Raw genomic sequence first — 20,040 nt, 5'->3', positions numbered from 1 at the left:
AAGTGGTGCAAGCTTGTCAATCCAACCGTCCAAATCGAGAGACCTGGTGTAGATGGGTCGTGTCCCAAAAGAATATGCTTATGGAAAAATCGTAGCCAATCAATCCTTCTCATTTGAATTGGGTGGTTGGCCAATTACTCATAAGAACAATCCATCATGAGGGCCCTCTTTTTTGATGGGAGCGGATTAGGTGTGTCCCCTTGTAGTGGGGCCCACCTTCATGTATTTATTCTATATCCATACTGTCCATCCATTTTTCAAGATCATTTTAGGTTATGAGCCCAAAAATGAAAGAAGATCCAAATCTCAGGTGGACCATACCATAGGCAACACTGATGATTGACTATTATTGCATTATAAAAAATTTGGATCAAGCTGATATTTGTTTGTTTGCTTCATTCAATTTTTTGTGACCTTATCAACAGGTTGGATGGCAAATAAACATTATGGAAACATTAAGTTTGGCCATAGGAATTTTCAATGGTAGGATGTTCAATCACCATTGTTTCCTTTGGGATGGTCCACTTCATTCGGGAGATCATGTCTTAAAATGATCTTTCAAAATGTTTGAACGGTGTGGATATAAAATATATACATTAAGGTGGGCCTCACAATAAGGTCCACTACCACCGAGTAGGGGTGTACACGAGCTGAGTTAGCTTGGTTAGCTTGCTCGACTCGTATTAAAAAAGCTCCGTTTAACACTGTTTAAAACTGATTTCAAGCCAAATCAAACTAAATTTCTGAGCTCGAAAAAATTTCAAATTGAGTACAAGCTTGCCCGAGCCCAATTTGGCTGGGATGGAACCCCAACTCAAATTGAACTTGGAATAAACCAGTTTAATGACACAATTATTTTGATATTGATGTTGCTTAACAAGTGTTCAATAAAATAACTCAACAAAGTGTCAGCTGGTGGTGAGGAAGGTACCTATATAAAACAAATTCCTTTGTATCTGATTTTTATGTCTTCGTTGGGTGTTTGATGAAATACCTGTGAATTAATGATGTTACTTTATATTCTTGAGAAATTAAAGGTGCATGCCATGTATTTAAGAAAATGCCGCAAAGGCTTGGACTCGCCTGGGATGCTGACCAGTCAGGCTTGAGGACTGAGAAGCCGAGCTAAGTTCAAGTTGGGTCACCTGGTGGCTGAGCGGAGTTAAGTTGTGCCTAGCTGGACTGTGTACACCCCTACCACGAAGCAAGGGTTAGAGCTCTTAAAATGATCTTTCAAAACATATGAACGGTGTGGATGTAGAATATATACGATAAGGTGGGTCCCACGGTAAGGCCCGCACCTAATCCGTTGCCTCGGCTCGAAGCAATGGTCAGAAAAGATAATAACGCGCATTTTAACGGGCGTTAGTTTATTGGGAGTGGAACTTTGAGCTGGTGTTACGTCGTAATCGTAACCATCCAATCGAGGCTGACAAGTGGAGGCCTGGAAAGAAGAAGACAGTAGCGGTCCAGATAAAATGTTCGTAATCAGATGGCTGAGATCATCCATCAGTGAGATTTTTTGGACCAAATGTCCCAAGATTTGGACGGTCCACATCTCTCTACGTACAAAAGCTGCAAGAATGTGGAAGTATACATATCTTTTAATTAGTGGAGGATGTTCTCGATGAGTGTATTGTGTCGTTGCCACAGAACCAGATGTGTCGTGGACCACCAACTCATACGATTTTTTCTGTCATGCGTGACACGTGTCACCAGCTCAGGGCAGCTCGCACTCTTCCGGACACGTGGCATCGTTTGGCACGTTTGCATGCCGAGCTATTACGTTGAGTGTCGGAATATGGCTATACTTTTATATTTGTGCGTGACGTGGACAGGCATGGGAAGAAGCGGATTGCGTGTGACGTGTGGGACCTACGGAGATGTCCTTGAAAAATCCACTCCGTCCATCTGTTTTGAAAGGCGACAATAGGACCGACTGTAAAATTCAGGCATTTCCAAAATTCATGTGGGCCACACCAACGAAATAGTGAGAACAGAAACCTCCACCGTTGAAAATTTTCTGGAGCTGACCATGATTTTTATATGCCATCTAAACCGTTCATAGGTTTATTATCGCTCAGATAAACTTTAGAAATAAATATCATCAGGATACAAAACTCCTGTCACTACCAGGCGTCCAATCCCCACTATTTCCTGTGGTATGTCTCACATGAGTTTTGGATCTGACTGATATTTAGAATCTTGATCTATCGTGGTCTTTCAAAACAAATGGACGGAGTGGATTTTTCGTGGACAGCTCCGTGGGCCCTACACAGCCTCATGCTTGCATGAATACATTTGTGCCTGGGTCACAGGCATTCCGCTCCCGGTACGGGAGCTGCCACGTAAGACTGAGGGAAGAAAAGGACGTGATAACCCAACTGGAAACGGATTGGCTACGGTGCTCTTTGTGCCCCACCATGATGTATGTGCTTCATCCACGCCGTACATCTATTTTTTAAAGATCATTTTAGGGTATGAGACCAAAAATGAGGTATATCCCAATCTCAAGTGGACCACATTACAGGAAACAGTGTTGAATGAACATCAACTATTAAAAAAAAATTCTGGCCATAAAAGTTTTAAATCAAGCTGATCTTTGTTTTTGCCTTCATCTATGTCTGTATCACTTAATCAAAAGATTGCATGTCAAACAAACAGTACAGTGGGCCTTAGGAGGATTACAATGGTTGATATCCAATCACTATTGTTTTCCTGTGGTGTGGTCCACCTGAGATTTATATCCCTCTCATTTTGGGGATCAAGCCTAAAATGATCTTTAAATATAGATGAAGGGCATGGATGAAACACATACATCATAGTGGGCCCACAGAGCACCAACCACCAGCCACTGGGCTAGTGGCAGGGGGAGTAGCCCATCCGTTTCCAAACTAAAACCGATCACGTGTCAACTTTGGTAGTCCATCTTACCCGGACGTGAAATATGATAACATTCTCATCTAACTCGCTAGGAACTTAGCTAATGGAGTGAAAGGGATGCATGTGTAATTAGAACAATGGATATCACTGTGGGATCCTCATGTAGATCGTTAGTGGTGGGATGGGATGAGATTTGATGGGTCCATTCTCATCTTATCCGGAGGTGAAATATGATAATATTATTATCTGACTCGCTAGGAACTTAGTTAATGGAGTGAAATAAATACATGTGTAATTAGATCAATGGATATTACCGTGGGATCCTCATGTAGATTGTTGGTGGTGGGATGGGGTGAGATTTGATGGATTCTCATCTTACCCGGAAGTGAAATATGATAACATTCTCATCCGACTCGCTAGGAACTTAGCTAATGGAGTGAAATGGATACATGTGTAATTAGATCAATGGATATTACTGTGGGATCCTCATGTAGATCGTTGGTGGTGGGATGTGGTGAGATTTGATGGGTCCATTCTCATCTTATCCGAAAGTGAAATATGATAACACTCTCATCTGACTCGCTAGGAACTTAGCTAATGGAGTGAAACGGATACATGTGTAATCGGATCAATGGATATTACCATGAGATCCTCATGTAGATCATTGGTGTTGGGATGTGGTGAGATTTGATGGGTCCATTCTCATCTTACCCGGAAGTGAAATATGATATCATTCTCATCTTACCCCGAAGTGCAATATGATAGCATTCTTATCAGACTTGGTAGGAACTTAGCTAATGGAGTGAAACGGATACATGTGTAATTGGATCAATGGATATTACCATGGGATCCTCATGTAGATAGTTGGTGTTGGGATGTGGTGAGATTTGATGGGTCCAATACTTATATAGGTTTAGGTCATGAAAAGCATGTTTGAAATGTACAGTAGTATTGGACATAGGCCTGTGGGGCCCGTTGGTGGGCAATCACTAGTAGGTGAGTCTCATGAGTTTAGGCCTCTTCTGATCTCTTCCGTTAGAAGATTATTTTCAAATATAAATTTGAATGAGGATGAAAGATAGGGATAAGACCGGATAATCTAATCTAATGTTCAAACTCCCATCCTTTCGGGATGAGGTTCCCTCGTAAAAATAAAAAAATAAAAAATAAAAAAAATCATTAGAAATACCAAGAGTACAAAGAGGAATAGTGGTTGGTATATAGAAATTTGTCTGTTTAATTTGTCATGAGGACGTTCTAAGCCGTAAATCATAATTCGGGGCCATCTATACCGTAGAATCAGAGGGGTGATTAGACCCATCTGCTCCAGTGGTAAATAAGCGGGCCACTGGATCTGGAGCGTTATTTTCCAGATTCATGAAGGTTTCATATCGTGTAGACCATCAGATCTTGAGGGCTCCCACTTCCGCATTTACTATCAAGTAGAACGTATGGTGATCCCAATAAACATAGCTTAACAGTGTTGAGATTTAGAGGGATTTGATTGGTTAATGTGTTGTTGTCAGAAATGAGCACAATGAAGTATATATTTAATTTAACAATTTTTAAACATGCTTTGTGTGGGCTTCAATTCTCACAATAGTCTAATAGCATTAGGATTATTGTCCGATATCTATACCATACTTTGAACTAAGTCTTAAGTTGGATTCAAGAAAATAAAAAACACTTACCTAGAGTTGTAATATAATATCCCGTAGAATGACTTTAGTTTTAAAATGGTCCATTTCTGGTTTCGCAATATTTATTTTGGCTTCAAGATGAGATTTTACTCTTCTTCAATATTTTTTTTTATATGAAATTACCATTATGCTTGTTGAAATTTAGTTTTTGAAAAATCAAATATACATATGAAATTTTCGTTTTCCCACCAAATCAATTCGAAATTTTGACATTAAAAAAAAGTATAATTTTTACTAAATTCCTACGTAGGAATTGAGAAAATTAAACCAGTTTTTTAATTTATATGTGGAGATGTGTATAGCATTCTTATTTATTTGTAGGCCTAATCAAACGGTTGGGATCTTCAATTTGTGGGAGTTATCAACGGCATCCACCATCCATTGCATTGACATCACATGGACGGTTCAGATCATCAATCCTTAAGGTCCACATCCATCAAATAGAGCGTTTCAGGAATCTATATATGTGCTGATGAACTGGGCCACATGATTCTTCTCAATATTCATACTAGTACTATTACAACCACCATGACCCGACCACCTGACTGAGTCAACTCGCCGGAGTCACATGCCAAGCACCGAGTTTCAGAACCAGCAACCATTCACCTCACCGGTTCGAATTACACTGGCTTGATTGGAGTCTCTCAGCAGCAAGCTTTGACACGAACCGTTTGAGCTTCTTCCCATATGGGCCTGGCTCCACCATATCTATGCCACCCCACTTCGAGCATGCGCCTTCCTTCCAACAGCCCGAACACCACTTCCCGGGGACCACGTCATCCGACGGGCGCCTTAGGATGTGCTCGTCGACCTTCTGTAGCACTATGTCGCCTTCCTTGAAAGGGCGGGCAAAGGCGGCCCCACTTCCTACCATCACATCATAGTGGGCCATGCTGAGGGCATGTGGGCCCACCTGTGGAGGTGTGTCCAGCTCAATGTACCACAGATAATTGCTAATAGTGGTGTTTTGGAATTGAGGTGAGTTGCATAGGACTGTTTGGAAGTAGGCTTCCAAAGGGTGGGCCACATTGGTAAAGTACATGAGCAGCTTCCTTGGGAGGTTATCCCAGCCATGCAAGCAGTATTCCATGAAAGGCCTGCTTAGGATCGTCCATGGAGAACCTGTTACATGAATACAACAATATTTAAGGACACCCAGTCAGTCCAGGTGGGCCATGGTTCAGTGATCTCACCGTTGACTGATGGGCCCACCTTAATAACTCAGGATGGATACATCATGCATATGGTTACAAATAGGTCTATCAACATAGCCTAAAATTAGTGGATCAAGGTCAAGTTTCCAAGCCAGGTGGCCTATTATGCCTGAATTATGATCGACCTGAGGATGTCATAGATCTAATTAATCCTTAGACCTAAGGATATATGATGGCCCAAGGTCTTTTTGCCTTACGAGATCGTTACGTGGCCATTAAAAGTGGGTGTAGTTGAGCGCATCCATTATTGTCCGAAGTAAGCTAACATGGGATCCACTAGTTTTTTAAAAACTTACGCTTGGACCTTAAAGACAGATGTTCATCAAGTGATTTTGCCTCTAGGACTATCACTTGAAAGGTTTTAAAATGTTTGCAAATATTTTCAACTATTAAACTTTTGTTTTAATTGCTAAAAAGGGTTTTGATCGTACTTAGTAATAATATGGTGATCCACCACTTAATTTGCATGGGCATTGGGTGTTTGGTGGATGCATATGACAGTGGAAGGATTCGATGAAATACAAATGCATGGGATAAAGTAGGATGATAAAATTCTAATATAGTGCAACATGCAAAATACTGTAGAATAGTAGAATACTATAATTGATGTTTTCTTAAAATCTTTATTACTTCTTATAAATACAAATGCATGGGATAAAGCAGGATGGCTCTTCAGTTCTCTTCCTACTACTCTTAAGGATTAACGTGTTTGGCTCACTACTTTCCTCCATCTTGAGTAGTATTGTGAGGACTTCCTAAATTAGGAAGATCGGTATCAATAAAATGACAATTTCTAAACAACTTTAATCTGGTAAATTTTAATTGTAAGATTTTTTTCCTCTTTAGAAATTTGGATATATTTAATCTTATAGTCCGAACTTCTGAAAAGTTTTTATCTCCACAATTTGAAAAACCACGCTATTATTGTTCTTGGTGCATTAGAAGCTTACCTTCAAAGATCTTGAAGGCATCAGGCGTTGATCGTATTTCGTTGGAATCAAGCACTCGGGTATTCTTCGATGAGTAGAGATTTCGGTCGACAACTATCAGATTAGTCATTCGATACCTTCACAAATTGAAATTCACAGGCAAAAACAGATATTAGTTTCATAAATAACTGTTAGAGCTAAATAAGCATGGTTTTAAGGCGTTGATAGACGAGTCTAATGCGACTCATCTTAGTAAACTTGGACTTGGTAGGACTTGATCCGGTCCGATATCACAAGTCACCCCTGACTCGGGCGAGTTGGGCTATTTCAGCCCTAACTCAGCGAGTCCGACTCAGTCGGTCCGAGTTACCAAGTCTTTTAACCATGGGAATAAGAGAAACAGAGTTCATGATTTCACAGAATCCTTACTCCTTCCTTTGTTGAATAAAATTTAGGTCCTTTGGCAAAGAAGTGAAAGCATGCAGGAGATCTGCAAAGAAAATCTAACTATTGATTAACAATAGGCCAAAAAGATCTAAACAACAACAATAGCTGGCATGTGTATCAATTTTATTAATGCAGAGAAAACATTAGAAGGTGGGACCCAGTTTTTTGTTCCACCCCAGCAAGATATGGGTGGGTCCCAACTTTAGTTTAAGGGATGATCAATAGTTTGAGGTCTCATCCATCAATGATCCTGGCCATCCAATGGAAATGGACAATTAAAAAACCATGGTTCAGTAAGTGTAGGATCATCCAATGGGGGAGATTCAGGGGGTAACTTCCCTGTGGGTCCCACATATGTGAATGTTTTTTTTTTCCTAGGAAGTTTCAAAGGAGGCCATCCATATCAAGCTGACTGTTCAAACTTCAAATCTACATAATTCAAAGGAGAGAGACCCAAAACCCAAGTTAAAAACTTGATGAATGATCCTCCCAAACTCACTGAGTCTACTCAACTCAATCAGCACAACTATGACCAAACATATCAATGTTTGAATCGGACGAGCGCAACTCATCTGCGTCGACTCAGACTCAGTACGATGTTCCACACCACAAGTCAGAATTGAAAATAGGGGGTCACTCGCCGACTCAGCTGAGCCACGGCTCGACTCAGGACCAAACGAGTCGATCTGAGTTGCCAAGTCTTAAAACTTTGCTACTTCCTCTCTGTAACTGCTATGAAGCATCATTAACTTTAGTTTGCAATTCAATTCACTTGTGCATCCAAACGCGGCAATGAAGTCATGGCAACAGAGCTCATTGTAGCAGCTTACCGTCCTGAGTTACAATTGGATAATCAGAAGCACTCAATGTGATGAACCAATCCCAATCCAAGCTAATCTTAAGCAGAACAGCCGCCGCGTGGAGTGTGGCGGCAAGAGCCGATGAACCTGTCTGATCAACAGCGTAAGCTCGACCAACCACATTGACATTTCCGAAAGCTGAAAAAACCCGTTTGGATTGAACCGAGAGGGATAACTGATTCCTCTCCCAAGTTGAAGCGCCAGCATCAAGATGCAATAGGTATTGGTTTCGCGGATGATAGACCGCCTTCAGAAGCCTCAAGATCTTCTCCTTCTCACCGCGAGTGCCCGAAATCCAATAAGCAAAGATAGGCGGATCGCCGGGTCGCTTCGACGGAATTATTTTCACGAATTCTACATCTCCAGTTGTGACCGAGAATCCACTGCGAAAGAGAGAGTTAGAAAAAGTTCCTGAAACCGCAAGACTAATCACAAAAATCAGAATAGCAACAGAAAAGCCGACTAGCAATGGAGAAAACTTGAAAATCCTCATCAGGCCAGTGATTTCTGCAAAAAATCACTTCGAGTGCAAGAGTTCAAAGTCGAGATGGGATTAAAAAAATCTACCGCTGAATAAACTATCGATCCAAACTCGAATTCAGTCCAAACATGTAGCTGAAAACAGGGGGGGAAAAAAAACTAGTTCTCAAATTCAATCTACCCTTAGAACAAATCCAATCCGTTGATCTCCAACGTCCAAAATGGAATCTGTGATCTAAAAACACCAAAGAGGGGTGACAGTGGGCGCTGTGACTCTAATCCGAAAACAACTCCAAATTGAAAGAATCAGAATTCTAGCAGCTGGCTTCTATCTGAACAAACCAGGATGAAACTTTGGTGGGAAGAACAGATCAAACACCGTTCACAAATCAAAAATTCAATGTGAATGCATCTGAGTTATGAAATTTTCATATATTCATCAGGAATTCATCAAAAGCGGAAGCTGGCTACAAATGCATTCAAATTCAAACATTTCAAATACCCATCAGAGATATTTGAAGGAGAAGAAATGGGTTGGGAGAATTTTCAAGAACTAGCTTAAACCGATTCGAATTCGACAACGAATGCACCAAATTGCGGAAATTCAAGTAACCATCAAAGATCAAAGAAGGAGACAGAATGGGTTGGGATATCTTCAACTAATCCATAAAAAATCGATCCAAATCCGACAAGAAATGGATCAAATTACAAAAATTTCAACTTCCCAACAAAGATTAGAGAAGTAGAACAAATGGGTGTGAAGACTTTTCAAGAATCTACCATTAACTAATTCTGATTCGGGGATGAAAGCACGGAGTTAAGAAAATTCAAGTGACCATTAAAGATCAAAGAAGGAGACAGAATGGGTTGGACATCTTCAACTAATCCATAAAAAACCAATCCATATCCGACAAGAAATGGATCAAATTACAAAAAATTCAACTTCCCAACAAAGATTAGAGAAGTAGAACAAATGGGTGTGAAGATTTTTCAAGAATCTACCATAAACCAATTCTAATTCAGCAACAAATGCACCGAATTGTGAAAATTCAAGTGAGAGATCAAAGGATGAACTGAAATGGGTCGGAAAACATTTGATCAATCTATCGCAAACGGATCCAAATCCAACAAGAAATGGATCGAATCACTAAAACTTTCAAAATCCCAAAAACAATGACAGAATTAGAATAAATGGGTGTGAAGTATTTTCAAGAAATTATCAACATAAATTTCCAAACCAATCAAAGGAAACGATGAAAACAAAAGAAAGATATTGGAATTTAATGGAAGAACAAAAGAAAGAATTTTCTTAGATACAAGAAGAAAACAGAAGAATACATTGGAGTAAGGATTCCAAGATGGTTTTGGCATTGGTTGTTGACTTTGTTGGTAGAGAGAGAGAGAGAGAGAGAGAGAGAGAGAGAGAGAGAGAGAGAGATTGGTGGTGTCTCTTTTCACATGGTTGTTGCAAGGTTCGCTTTTGCTGGGAAGAGACCGTTGAGCTTTGGCGCTGTTTTCATTTGGGAGTGATCACATGCATTCGGATGTATGGTAATTAGCGTACGCTCTAGCCGTGTACAGCGGACTCATAATATTAATTTAGAATCCAAGCCGTTAATCGGATGTAAATCACCATCTTCACCGTAAAATTTGAGAATCATGTCTATAAAACGCAGATTGGACACAAAACAAGGTGAAATGCATGCTTCCACCCATCAGAGTTTTAGAACGGCTTGCGTTTATATGTATCCATTAATACTGGTGTGGATTAGCTGATTAATAGGTTTTATGACGTGTACAGAACACGGTGGACCACACATTACAACATTTTTCCATTGGTGTGGCCCACATAATTGATGGATGGGGATGATTTTTTTTGTTTCTTGACTAATATCAGCGAAATCATCTAATGGACGGGTTGGATGGAACTCACAAATTAAAGTGGGCCGCACACGGCTCAAAAATATCAGGATTACAACACCTGCCAACGAATGTGATCAATTACACCTGAGGTGGGCCCATCTATGATCGACGAAGACCGTTGGATAAGTGGAGCTGACTTGATATTGTAATGGACTCAAAATCTAACCGTCTATTTTTCAAGTCCTCATCAGACGGCTGTTATTATCCGATTAGAGTGATTTTTCTCCTGTTCATAATCCATTATGGGCACCTTGTAATCAACGGTCGATTTCAGGTGGACCCATTTCGACCTGAGAGGAATTTGCACCTTCTTAGATAGAAAGGTTTGCTGTTGTTTTCAATGGAGGAAATGTCGCCCGTTGAAAATGAGAGGAGAAACGTGGGCCTTTGTGATTGGATTTGAGGTATTTGGCCCATCTGTTATGGATTAGCTTGTCTTGGTAGCTAGATGATCTAGACCGTCCATCTAACGGAACTACCATATTTTGCACTGGACAGCTGCATGAAAAGCAGAAATTGGACGGTTACCGGCCATTAAATGAACGGTTATATTTTAACCGCGTCAACGGTCCAAATTCAATGCACGTACACAACTAATCCCTTTATTTAATTTTAACCAACTCACATGAGAACGTGCGTTGCTCACACTCGCACAATTTGTAATTTACACGTGCCAGGCCATGATCATAGCCTCCACGTGTCAATGTACTAACACATTTCATCAGATTCAACCTCCCAATATCTACCTCCCCGCACGTGCTAAGAAATGCGACAACCACACGTGCCATAAAAGTACGGCCTGTCTAGGTGAACTCCACTTACATCATTTGATGTGCAATCCCATGTTAGGTGGAGCGACAAAAAATCGGGAGTGGATTAGGTGAGACCTGGACTCATCCTAGACGGTACGATCGTCACTGTGGGCCCCACCTTGATGTATTATTCTGTATCCACACCGTCCATCCGTTTTTTCAAGATCATTTTAGGTGTTATCACAAAAATGAAACAGATCCAATTATCAGGTGCACCATACCATAGAAAACAATGGTGATTGAACGCCGTACCATTAAAAACTTAATATGGCTTAGCTTAATGTTTTGGTAGCGTTGATTTGCCATCCAATCTTTTGATAACCGACATAAGCCTGGATGAAAGAGAAAAAACAAATATCAGCTTGATCAAGAACTTTTGTGACCCATTAATGATCAATCGAGACTGTTTGGAGATGTTATGGTCCACTTGATGATGAGATCTGCTTCGTTTTTGGGATAATGCCCTAAAATGATATGAAAAAACCGATGGACGGAGTGGATGCAGAATACATGCATTAAGGTGGGCCCTATGGTGAGGACTGCAACGGTCTTGGATGAATCAGGGTCTCACCTAATTCCCTTTCAAAAAATCAGGCTAGCTGTGATTCAGGTGGTCCACACCAAAAGTAAATACCTGGAGAGAGATTTCCGCCGTTGATTTTTTAAATCCAGTACAATCATTATATGCCCTATCAAAATTTGCCCTGTAGACTGTTTCAATCATGTGGTCCACCTGTTTTGAAAACTTGTGGTCCAAAAATGGTGGGACCCACTTTTTTTTTTTCCTTCTTGCGCACGTACACACACCCCGCACACTCACGCCATAGTAGAATTTCACTACCTATGGGTACTCGAACCCTTGATCGGGTGTTAAACTCGTAAGAGTCTACCACCGGAACAAGCATGAGGACCCAGAGCCCACTTAATAGATGGCGTTTTCGCTCATCTGGTAGCATGTACATGATCCTGTCGGGATTGTAGATCTTTTGATGATCCAAACCGTTCGATTGAGCCCCTAATCATGGGCTCGTTGTGGATGTGACCTGATCCAGGAATCAGATGAGTGGATCAAACAATCCTATCCATTCAACGTGGACAATTAGTAATTTGTTTAGGTTCTGTTTAGGGGTGTACATTGAGTTCAACTGAGCCGAGCTAACCTCGGCTCGGCTCGGCTTGGCCACTAGCTGACCTCAATTTGGTCCTTGAGCCTGACTAGCCAGCTCAGCAGAGCATTGTTAGCAACTCAGGTCAGATCAAGTTGAGTTAGCTTGTGCAACATTTTCACAAATACCTGAACTGCACCTTCAAAATCTTACTACCCACAGCAGCAATAGTTTTCCAAGTATTTTATCAAATACCTTCTAAGCAATGTAAAAATTAAGGAAAAAAAAAAAAGGCATGTGTTTCATATACATAGTTTCCTTGCCGCTGACCACACTTTGTTGAGTCATTTTATTGAACACTTGGTGAGTAACATCAATATCAAAGTAATGGAGTGACCGAATTGGTTTGATGCAAGTTTGATTTGAGCTGGGTTCGATCCGAGTGGAGTCGAGCTGGGCCAGCTTGAACTCGGCTTGAACTCATTTTCGAGCTCAAAAAATAGCTCGACTCGGCTCAAACTCAGCTTTGAACCAAGTCAAATCAAGATTTTCCGCGTTGTGTCAAGCCAGCTAGCCGAGCTAACTCGGTTGTGTACACCCCTAGCCGTCTGATCATTTCCATCAAATCCAGTGGTAGGACTGTCTCATCCGTGTAGGGTGGAAGCGTGTGAGATACCGAATGACGAAAATAACCTTGAAGAAACGTTGACATTTGACCAAAGTAACACGTTGACCTCTTTTATTTTTCCTTGCGTTGGATGGACCCGAAAAATCTGGTCCGTTTAAGTCGCTACAGCTCAGATCCTAAGTCCCAGTCAAATACTGGCACGTGCTTAGCGTATTTTAACAAAGAAAAGAGAGATTGGGTCCCACCATCTCCCAAAGTACAACCCCGAATAATCCGAGCCATTGATTGGAGGTCTCATTAAGATCACAAATGGGCCCAAGGAGAAGTCCAACCAACAGCCAGCCAGCCAGCCAGTCGGAGGTGTGTTGATGTGTTGGGTGTTGTGGGGCCTAACATGATGTATATGTTTTATATCCGCACCGTCCATCCGTTTTTCTAGATCATTTTAGATCATGAAACCAAAAATGAAACATATCAGATTCTAAAGTGGACCACACCACAGGAAACAGTGAGATAATGACACCCATCATGGAAAACATTCTAGGGCCCACCGTAATGTTTATTTGTCATCCAACCTGTTGATAGGGTCACTTGGACCTGGATCAAGGTAAAACATAAATACCTGCCTGATCCAAATCTTTTGTGGCCCCCAAGAAGCTTTTAATGTTGAGCATTCAATCACATGTATTTTCGGTACTGTGGTCCACTTGACCTTCAGATCTGCTTAATTTCTGCTTTCACACCTAAAATGAGGTGCCAAAACATATGGACGGTGTGGATTTAAAAAACATACATCAAATTGGGCCCCATAGTGCCCAAAACATCCACACACCACTGCCGGGTTGTTATTGGCGGCACCACCTGATCTCGTCCCGAATATCATGGATAGGAAGGGGCCCACCCGCCCAGTCCGTCCCTGTAAGGCCAGGGCTTGGGCCCATAAACCCAGCTGAGTGCAGGCCCGGACTTGAAAACCTAGCCCTTGCATTCGGGCTGGGCTATGGCTAATGATGAATGGCCCGGCCTAGCCCGTTGGCCTGATCGAATAACCAAATAGATTATCCTCATCATAAGGAGTGGACGGTTTAAAAACGGTTGTCTCAGTTTCGGATTCAACGGCACCCATGTAGTTTAAAGGTGCTTTTGGATTCATAGGTTATAGATGATCGAAACCATGTATATGATGGGACCTGCTGTGGATGGATGGATCGGATATCTTCAAAAATATTCTAGATTGGTTTATTTTAGACCCTTGATCATTTACTATTTTTGTTACTGGGCCTATCCTGACCTGGGACAAGGCCTATTTAGCCCTTTCAGGCCCAGGTCCATGGCTTAGTGGACTGCGTCCAGGCCCTGTAAAGCCCGGCCCATTGCTACCCCTACCAACATTGGGCAAAAATCCTGAACGGGTAGGATCATATGTATAAGTCAAAGCTTGGATGTTCTTTTCATAATTTTGTAGCTTAACGTGTTCCAGCTTACACGTGGCAAGGGGAAGAGGGATTTAGGACCATCCATCCAGTGGGCCTTTTACCATGGATGGCCTATGGTTAGATGCGGATTTGCTGAGTTCGGGGAAACAGCTTAGTCGTGAGCCCCTGACTGTGGGGCCCAACTTGATGTATGTTTTGTATATCCAATCCGTCCATTAGTTTTAAAAGATCATTTTAGGGCATGGTACGAAAAGTTAAGTAGACCCAAATCTCAAGTGGACCACACGGAATGAAACAGTGGTTATTGAATGCCCACCATTAAAAAATTCCTTGGGCCCACCGTAATTTTTATTTGCCATACAAGCTGCTGATGAGGTCACACAGTCCTGGATGAAGGGAAAACACGCATATATGCAATTGATCCAGAACTTTCGTGGCCCACGGGAAGTTTTTAATGGTTAATGACCACTTTTTTCCTGTGGTGTGGTCCACTTGAGACTTGGATCTTCTTCATTTTTGTTATCATGCATTAAAATGATCTGTTACAGCTGATGGACTGAGTTGATATACAACATATACATTAAGGTGGGCCCCACGGTCAGGGACTCACACACTAAGAATAACACCCGTTGATTTCCAAGGACCCCGAGAACACTCTAACGCGAGTTCTGAGCTGCTTATCAGGTGGACCACAGAACGGACGTAGGAGATTCGGTTAGACCCCAAAGATATTACTAACGGTCCACATTAAGGTAGTATTGTTGAGCCGACAGTATTGAATTTCGAATCAGCTCATATCCAGAATTTAGTCATGATGAGTGGACTCAGATAAACGGTTTTGATCTTTACAAAATCACCCTAGATCCAGCGGCTACAATCCAACGTGAATCAGTAGCAATACATCGGGATGTACCGTAGAGAAAACTTACTAACCATTACAGTCAAAGATTTCCTAAATCCACGTGCGTGTAAATGGCAACCCAACTACAGATGTGCCAGCGTGGCATAGAAGGTTCAGATCTAGACCATCTATTTGGTGGGCTCCACCGTGTAACTTCCATGGGCCAAAATCAGGCTGGCACGCAATCATATACGGGCCACAAGTTTAGAAACGGACAGAGATCTTAGAATTTTTTATTTTTTTCACACAAAACATCCATATGACTGGGACCCACTTAATGAACAGCTTAGATCTCATGCTCGTGTGCCAAAACAGTACACGTGGGAGCGTGTAGATTTCAACATGATACACCGCGCGTAGGCCTCAAAAACCTCTACTCTTAAAATGATTAAAAAATACTTAATGCGTGGGATCTTGCTATTACACCTCTTTTGTGGAATCTTCGAAGTAAGCATACATCCCGATGTATAGAAGAAGGAAACGTCGAGACTATAGTTGTTGGATCTCGGTCATGTTCAGTGATCTAAACCGTTCAGATGATGATTGTTACACTATATAGAGGATTCGCTGATAAATTTTCAAATGGATTATTTTAACAATCAAGAGTCTTTTGAACTATTGATTTGTGGGCCATTGATTCAGAATCATATATTTTAAAATTTTGATTCGTTTTCGAGGCATCCAGGTATATATGTTCGTCTCTTTGTATCAACAGTTTGGATCAACGCATGTAGCCCTAGATCCAAGGGCTATTTTATTTATTTATTATTATTTTTTTGTTTTTTCATATGGCCAACTGCCACACGGCTTCTTCTACATATACAGACAGATAGACGCCGGTGTTGACGAAGAGAACGGATTGCATGTAACCCCAGGGGCTGTGTGGGGCCCACATAGATGTTCGTGGAAAATTCACTCCGTCCATCTGTTTTTAAAGACCTCAATAGATAGGAATCTAAAAATCAGGCAAATCTAAAACTAAAGTGGGCCATACCACATGAAACAGTAGGGATTGAATGGCTGGATTGACAAGTTTTGTATCAGGATCATATTTGTTCATACAGTTTATCTGAGTGGTAATAACCATATGAACGGTTTGGATGTCATATAAACATGATGGTATGGTCTGGAAAGGTTTCAAGGGTGGATGCTTCTGTTCATAGTGTTTCATTTCTAGTGGCCCATCTGAGTTTTGGATCTGCCTGATTTTTAGAGTATTATCCTATTGTGGTCTTTAAAAACAAACGGACAGAGTGGATTTGTCACAGACACTCCTGTTTGTCCTACACAGCCCCAGGGACAGGTATATCTCTGTGTGGGGGCACATGCAGTCGGCTCTTGTTGACCAATATACACCTGTAAAATGGACTTGAGATGGGAGGGAGTGGATTGGTTGAGACCATTATTGTGGGGCCCACCTTGATATATGCATTCTATATCTATGCCGTCCATTCTTTTTTTCAGTTCATTTTAAGGCATGAACTAAAAAAAAATGAAGAATATCCAAGTCTTATGTAGACCATACTCTAGGAAAAAGTGGTGATTGAACGCCTTGTCATTAAAAACCTTATTAGGATGCACTTTAATGTTTCCTTAGTGTTTATTTGCCATCCAATCCATTGATAATGTAATATAAGCCTAGATGAAGTGACAACAAATATCAGCTTGATCCAAAGCTACCCATTAATTGTTACAACCTGGATTTTAGCCACCGAGCGTGCATCCCAAACCCATGTCCCGCATTTCGACTTGTACACTAAGCAAGAACTAGTAAAATGCAATTTATTCAGAGGTCATAATCATGTCCATGTTGTCCATTTCCATGTACAAACATTCACACACGTTAAATCAACTACTTTAATTAATAAATTCCCAATTAAAAGTCTAATCGCCCACCCACTTGAGATCTAAGCAAGAACTAGTAAAATTCCCAATTAGTAAAATTCCCAATTACACTAAGCAAGAAGTAGTAAAATGCAGTTTATTACTGTGGGGCCCACCTTAACGGGACAGATACAGATACATACATCAGGGTGGGCCCCACAGTAAGTGTCATACTATCTTGGCTGAGTCCCGAGGACTCACCCAATCCGCTCCCTACTGTTCAAAAATTCATGGGAAAAGTTTTGAATTAGGTGGACGGTAGATCTGCGATCTACTTTATTTTTGGACTCGCATCCTAATACGAGCTGATAAAATAAGTGGACATAGTTGTTTTCTCAAAAGCATCACATTGGCCATAGGTAGGTTTCAATGGTGAGAGTCATTGTCTCATTGTTTCCGCTGGTGTGGTTCACTTGAGCTTTGGATCAATAGCATGTTGGGCTCATAGACTAAAATCACCTGAAAAAGTAGATGGATTGCAGGAATAAACATGTACATTAAGTGGGCCTCATAGAGTTGTGGCACAAGTGCTACGTATCAATCCTTTAACAATCATGCATGCATATATACATGAAGAGTGGTGATTGGACGGCCAACCTTGAAAATTTTGGGCCCAGTATGATGTTTCTGACAATTTCACCCAATCTACTAATTCAGCCGTGTCATTTCAGAGGATGGGCCTAAAAACGAGGCCGATCTTAAACTCAAGTTTGCAAACCATAGGAAACAGTAAGTATTGAATTCCAACCGTTTAATCATTCTTGGGTCCACAGTGATGTATTTGAGAAATCCACCCGGTCCATCAGATTGGCCAATTCATGTTAGGGGGTGGTCCCAAAACCTAGGATAGCACACCTTGTCTCACCGGGCGTGTCAAAAAATATGTTCGCTATTCAATCAAACATGTTACAGGATTAGTTTCGTTGCACTCAATTCCTCGTGGCATCTTTCAATTTCCTTCTGTTTTAAGAATAATCAACTTCTCAAAACTTCGCAATCGCTGTGAAAGCGTCCATCATCTATGGGGAGATCTCTCATTTTGGTAGAATTGTGTGAGACAGCCTTGCGGAGTATCTTTGGATTGCAATAAAATCCTTTTCTTGAGAGGTCTTTATAAACTTGTTGAACACACTACTTTAACCACATGTGTCGTTCCTGTTAGGGCTATATGTTGCTTGTCGCGACGTCTTATCTAAAGACGTGTACATGGCCCTATACTATTTTGCTTTTGGCAGGTGACATGCCACAAAAGAACATAGGGGCAAAAGGTATCCTTGAAGCGCGAGTAATATTTCGTCCGTGGTTAGTGCATGGTGCCAACATGTAATGGCATCTCATGGGCTCATATGAATGTGCCTGGATGGGTGTAAACAGGGAGTATGGAGCAGAACCCCTGCCTTCGAAGGGCAGGGTATTTTTGTACATTACGATTATGTTCAACACCCATGTCACACATGCGTGATGATCCCCAACCATGTTGATCCTCCCCGAGCTAAATTTCATTATGATTGGATTATCTTAAACATCTTGAAAATGGGCCTTTCATACCTAATAGAGTCATTGCTTAGTTCTTTTCTTTTCTTTTAGTGTTTATTTGTATGCCACCTATTCAAGGGGTAGTCTCAAATCATTAAATAAGGAAGAGAAGATGAATATTAGCATTGAATCCATGAGTGGTGTATTTATGATGGTTGGCTCATCATCAAGACTACTTTACCAAAATAATTGATGTAAGTAAAGCAAAAATATAAAAGAAAATGACCAAACAATAATCTAAAAGCGAGAACAAAAACAAGGGATGAGGCGCATAGATTTATATGATTTGGTAATATATATTTCTTTATGGGGCACGAGCATATAATTTTCTTCTTTATTAAATCAAGAAAAATCTGAAATGCAAGGCATACCTTTTTCATGCTCTTCTTTTACACAAAACCTTTCTCACAAAAAAAACAACTTGAGAAAAATGCTCTTCCAACATATGTGTCCCTTATATAAACAATAGAACAAGTGTAACACTTTAATAGAATTATGATTCATACACATTGTTATGGGAAACTGGGCCGATCCATGAGAGAAGGTTGGACCAGCAACCAGCATAAACCAATGGGTCAAATTACCCAAAGTATAATTAGGGTCAGAGTCGGGATAACCATAGGTTAGCGTGACCATAGGTCGGCACAACCATAGGTCTGCATGACCTTCAACGGACTTTCCATAAGAACGACTTAATAGAGTTGTCAAACCTACGAAGTAAGATAAAGGCTATTGAAGTTATTGATCACAAGGACATCACAAGCATATTTTGTCGGTATTATCATTGAAACGACACCAACCTTTTGGTAGCTCAACATCGTTCATTTTTGAGGTGCCGCTACCTCTATCGTCTGAGCTTTTATGGGTCAGACAGGTTTAGCGGCTTCTAACTAACGTCCGTTCTCTCCTAAAATCTCGGGGGATAAGATTAGAATCTCGGAAGTCAAAGATCTCGGGAAGATCTCCAAAACATAAGGAGTTCTAATTCAACTTCAACAAGTACCTGCCAAACAGAAAAGATCACTCGACGGTGTGCTCTTCCCTTTAGTATAAATAGGGAGTCCTTCAATGGTGAAAGGGATGTACTAATAACATTTTCTACAAAGACCCAGATTCCTGAATTTGGCATCAAAGGGTCCCCTGCATTAGCCAGGGTCTTCCTTGTTTGTTTTATGTGTAGGCATACAGGGGTCTAAAAGGGGTCCACCGGAAACTGCATCATCACACATAAATAAGCAAGGAGAGAGAGAGAGAGAGAGAGAGAGAGAGAGAGCTTCACACGTAAACAATAAGCTAGTTAG

At 41.0% G+C, this 20,040-nt stretch overlaps 1 protein-coding gene across 1 annotated transcript; it reads right to left on the bottom strand.

Moving 5' to 3' along the window:
* Nucleotides 1-5,050: 5,050 nt before the first annotated feature.
* LOC131256661 (beta-glucuronosyltransferase GlcAT14A-like) lies at nucleotides 5,051-9,867 on the bottom strand. Its single transcript, XM_058257628.1, has 4 exons — nucleotides 8,004-9,867; nucleotides 7,156-7,216; nucleotides 6,748-6,863; nucleotides 5,051-5,705 (listed from the first exon to the last, which is right to left on the bottom strand). The coding sequence occupies exons 1-4, from the start codon at nucleotides 8,524-8,526 to the stop codon at nucleotides 5,191-5,193; spliced, it is 1,215 nt and encodes a 404-aa protein (XP_058113611.1). The 5' UTR covers nucleotides 8,527-9,867; the 3' UTR covers nucleotides 5,051-5,190.
* Nucleotides 9,868-20,040: the final 10,173 nt, after the last annotated feature.

Source organism: Magnolia sinica, chromosome 9 (genome assembly GCF_029962835.1).
Source record: "Magnolia sinica isolate HGM2019 chromosome 9, MsV1, whole genome shotgun sequence".
In the NCBI taxonomy this organism is placed as follows: Eukaryota; Viridiplantae; Streptophyta; class Magnoliopsida; order Magnoliales; family Magnoliaceae; genus Magnolia; species Magnolia sinica.
This window is presented reverse-complemented; position numbering and strand designations above follow the sequence as displayed.

Excerpts from the sequence above, each read along its gene's own strand:
- LOC131256661 (XM_058257628.1), bottom strand. The coding sequence starts at position 8,526 with ATGAGGATTTTCAAGTTTTCTCCATTGCTAGTCGGCTTTTCTGTTGCT. Across the intron at positions 7,217-8,003 it reads TCCAATTGTAACTCAGGACG|ATCTCCTGCATGCTTTCACT; the intron begins GTAAGCTGCTAC and ends TTTTCTTTGCAG. Across the intron at positions 5,706-6,747 it reads TGCCTTCAAGATCTTTGAAG|GTTCTCCATGGACGATCCTA; the intron begins GTAAGCTTCTAA and ends TTCATGTAACAG.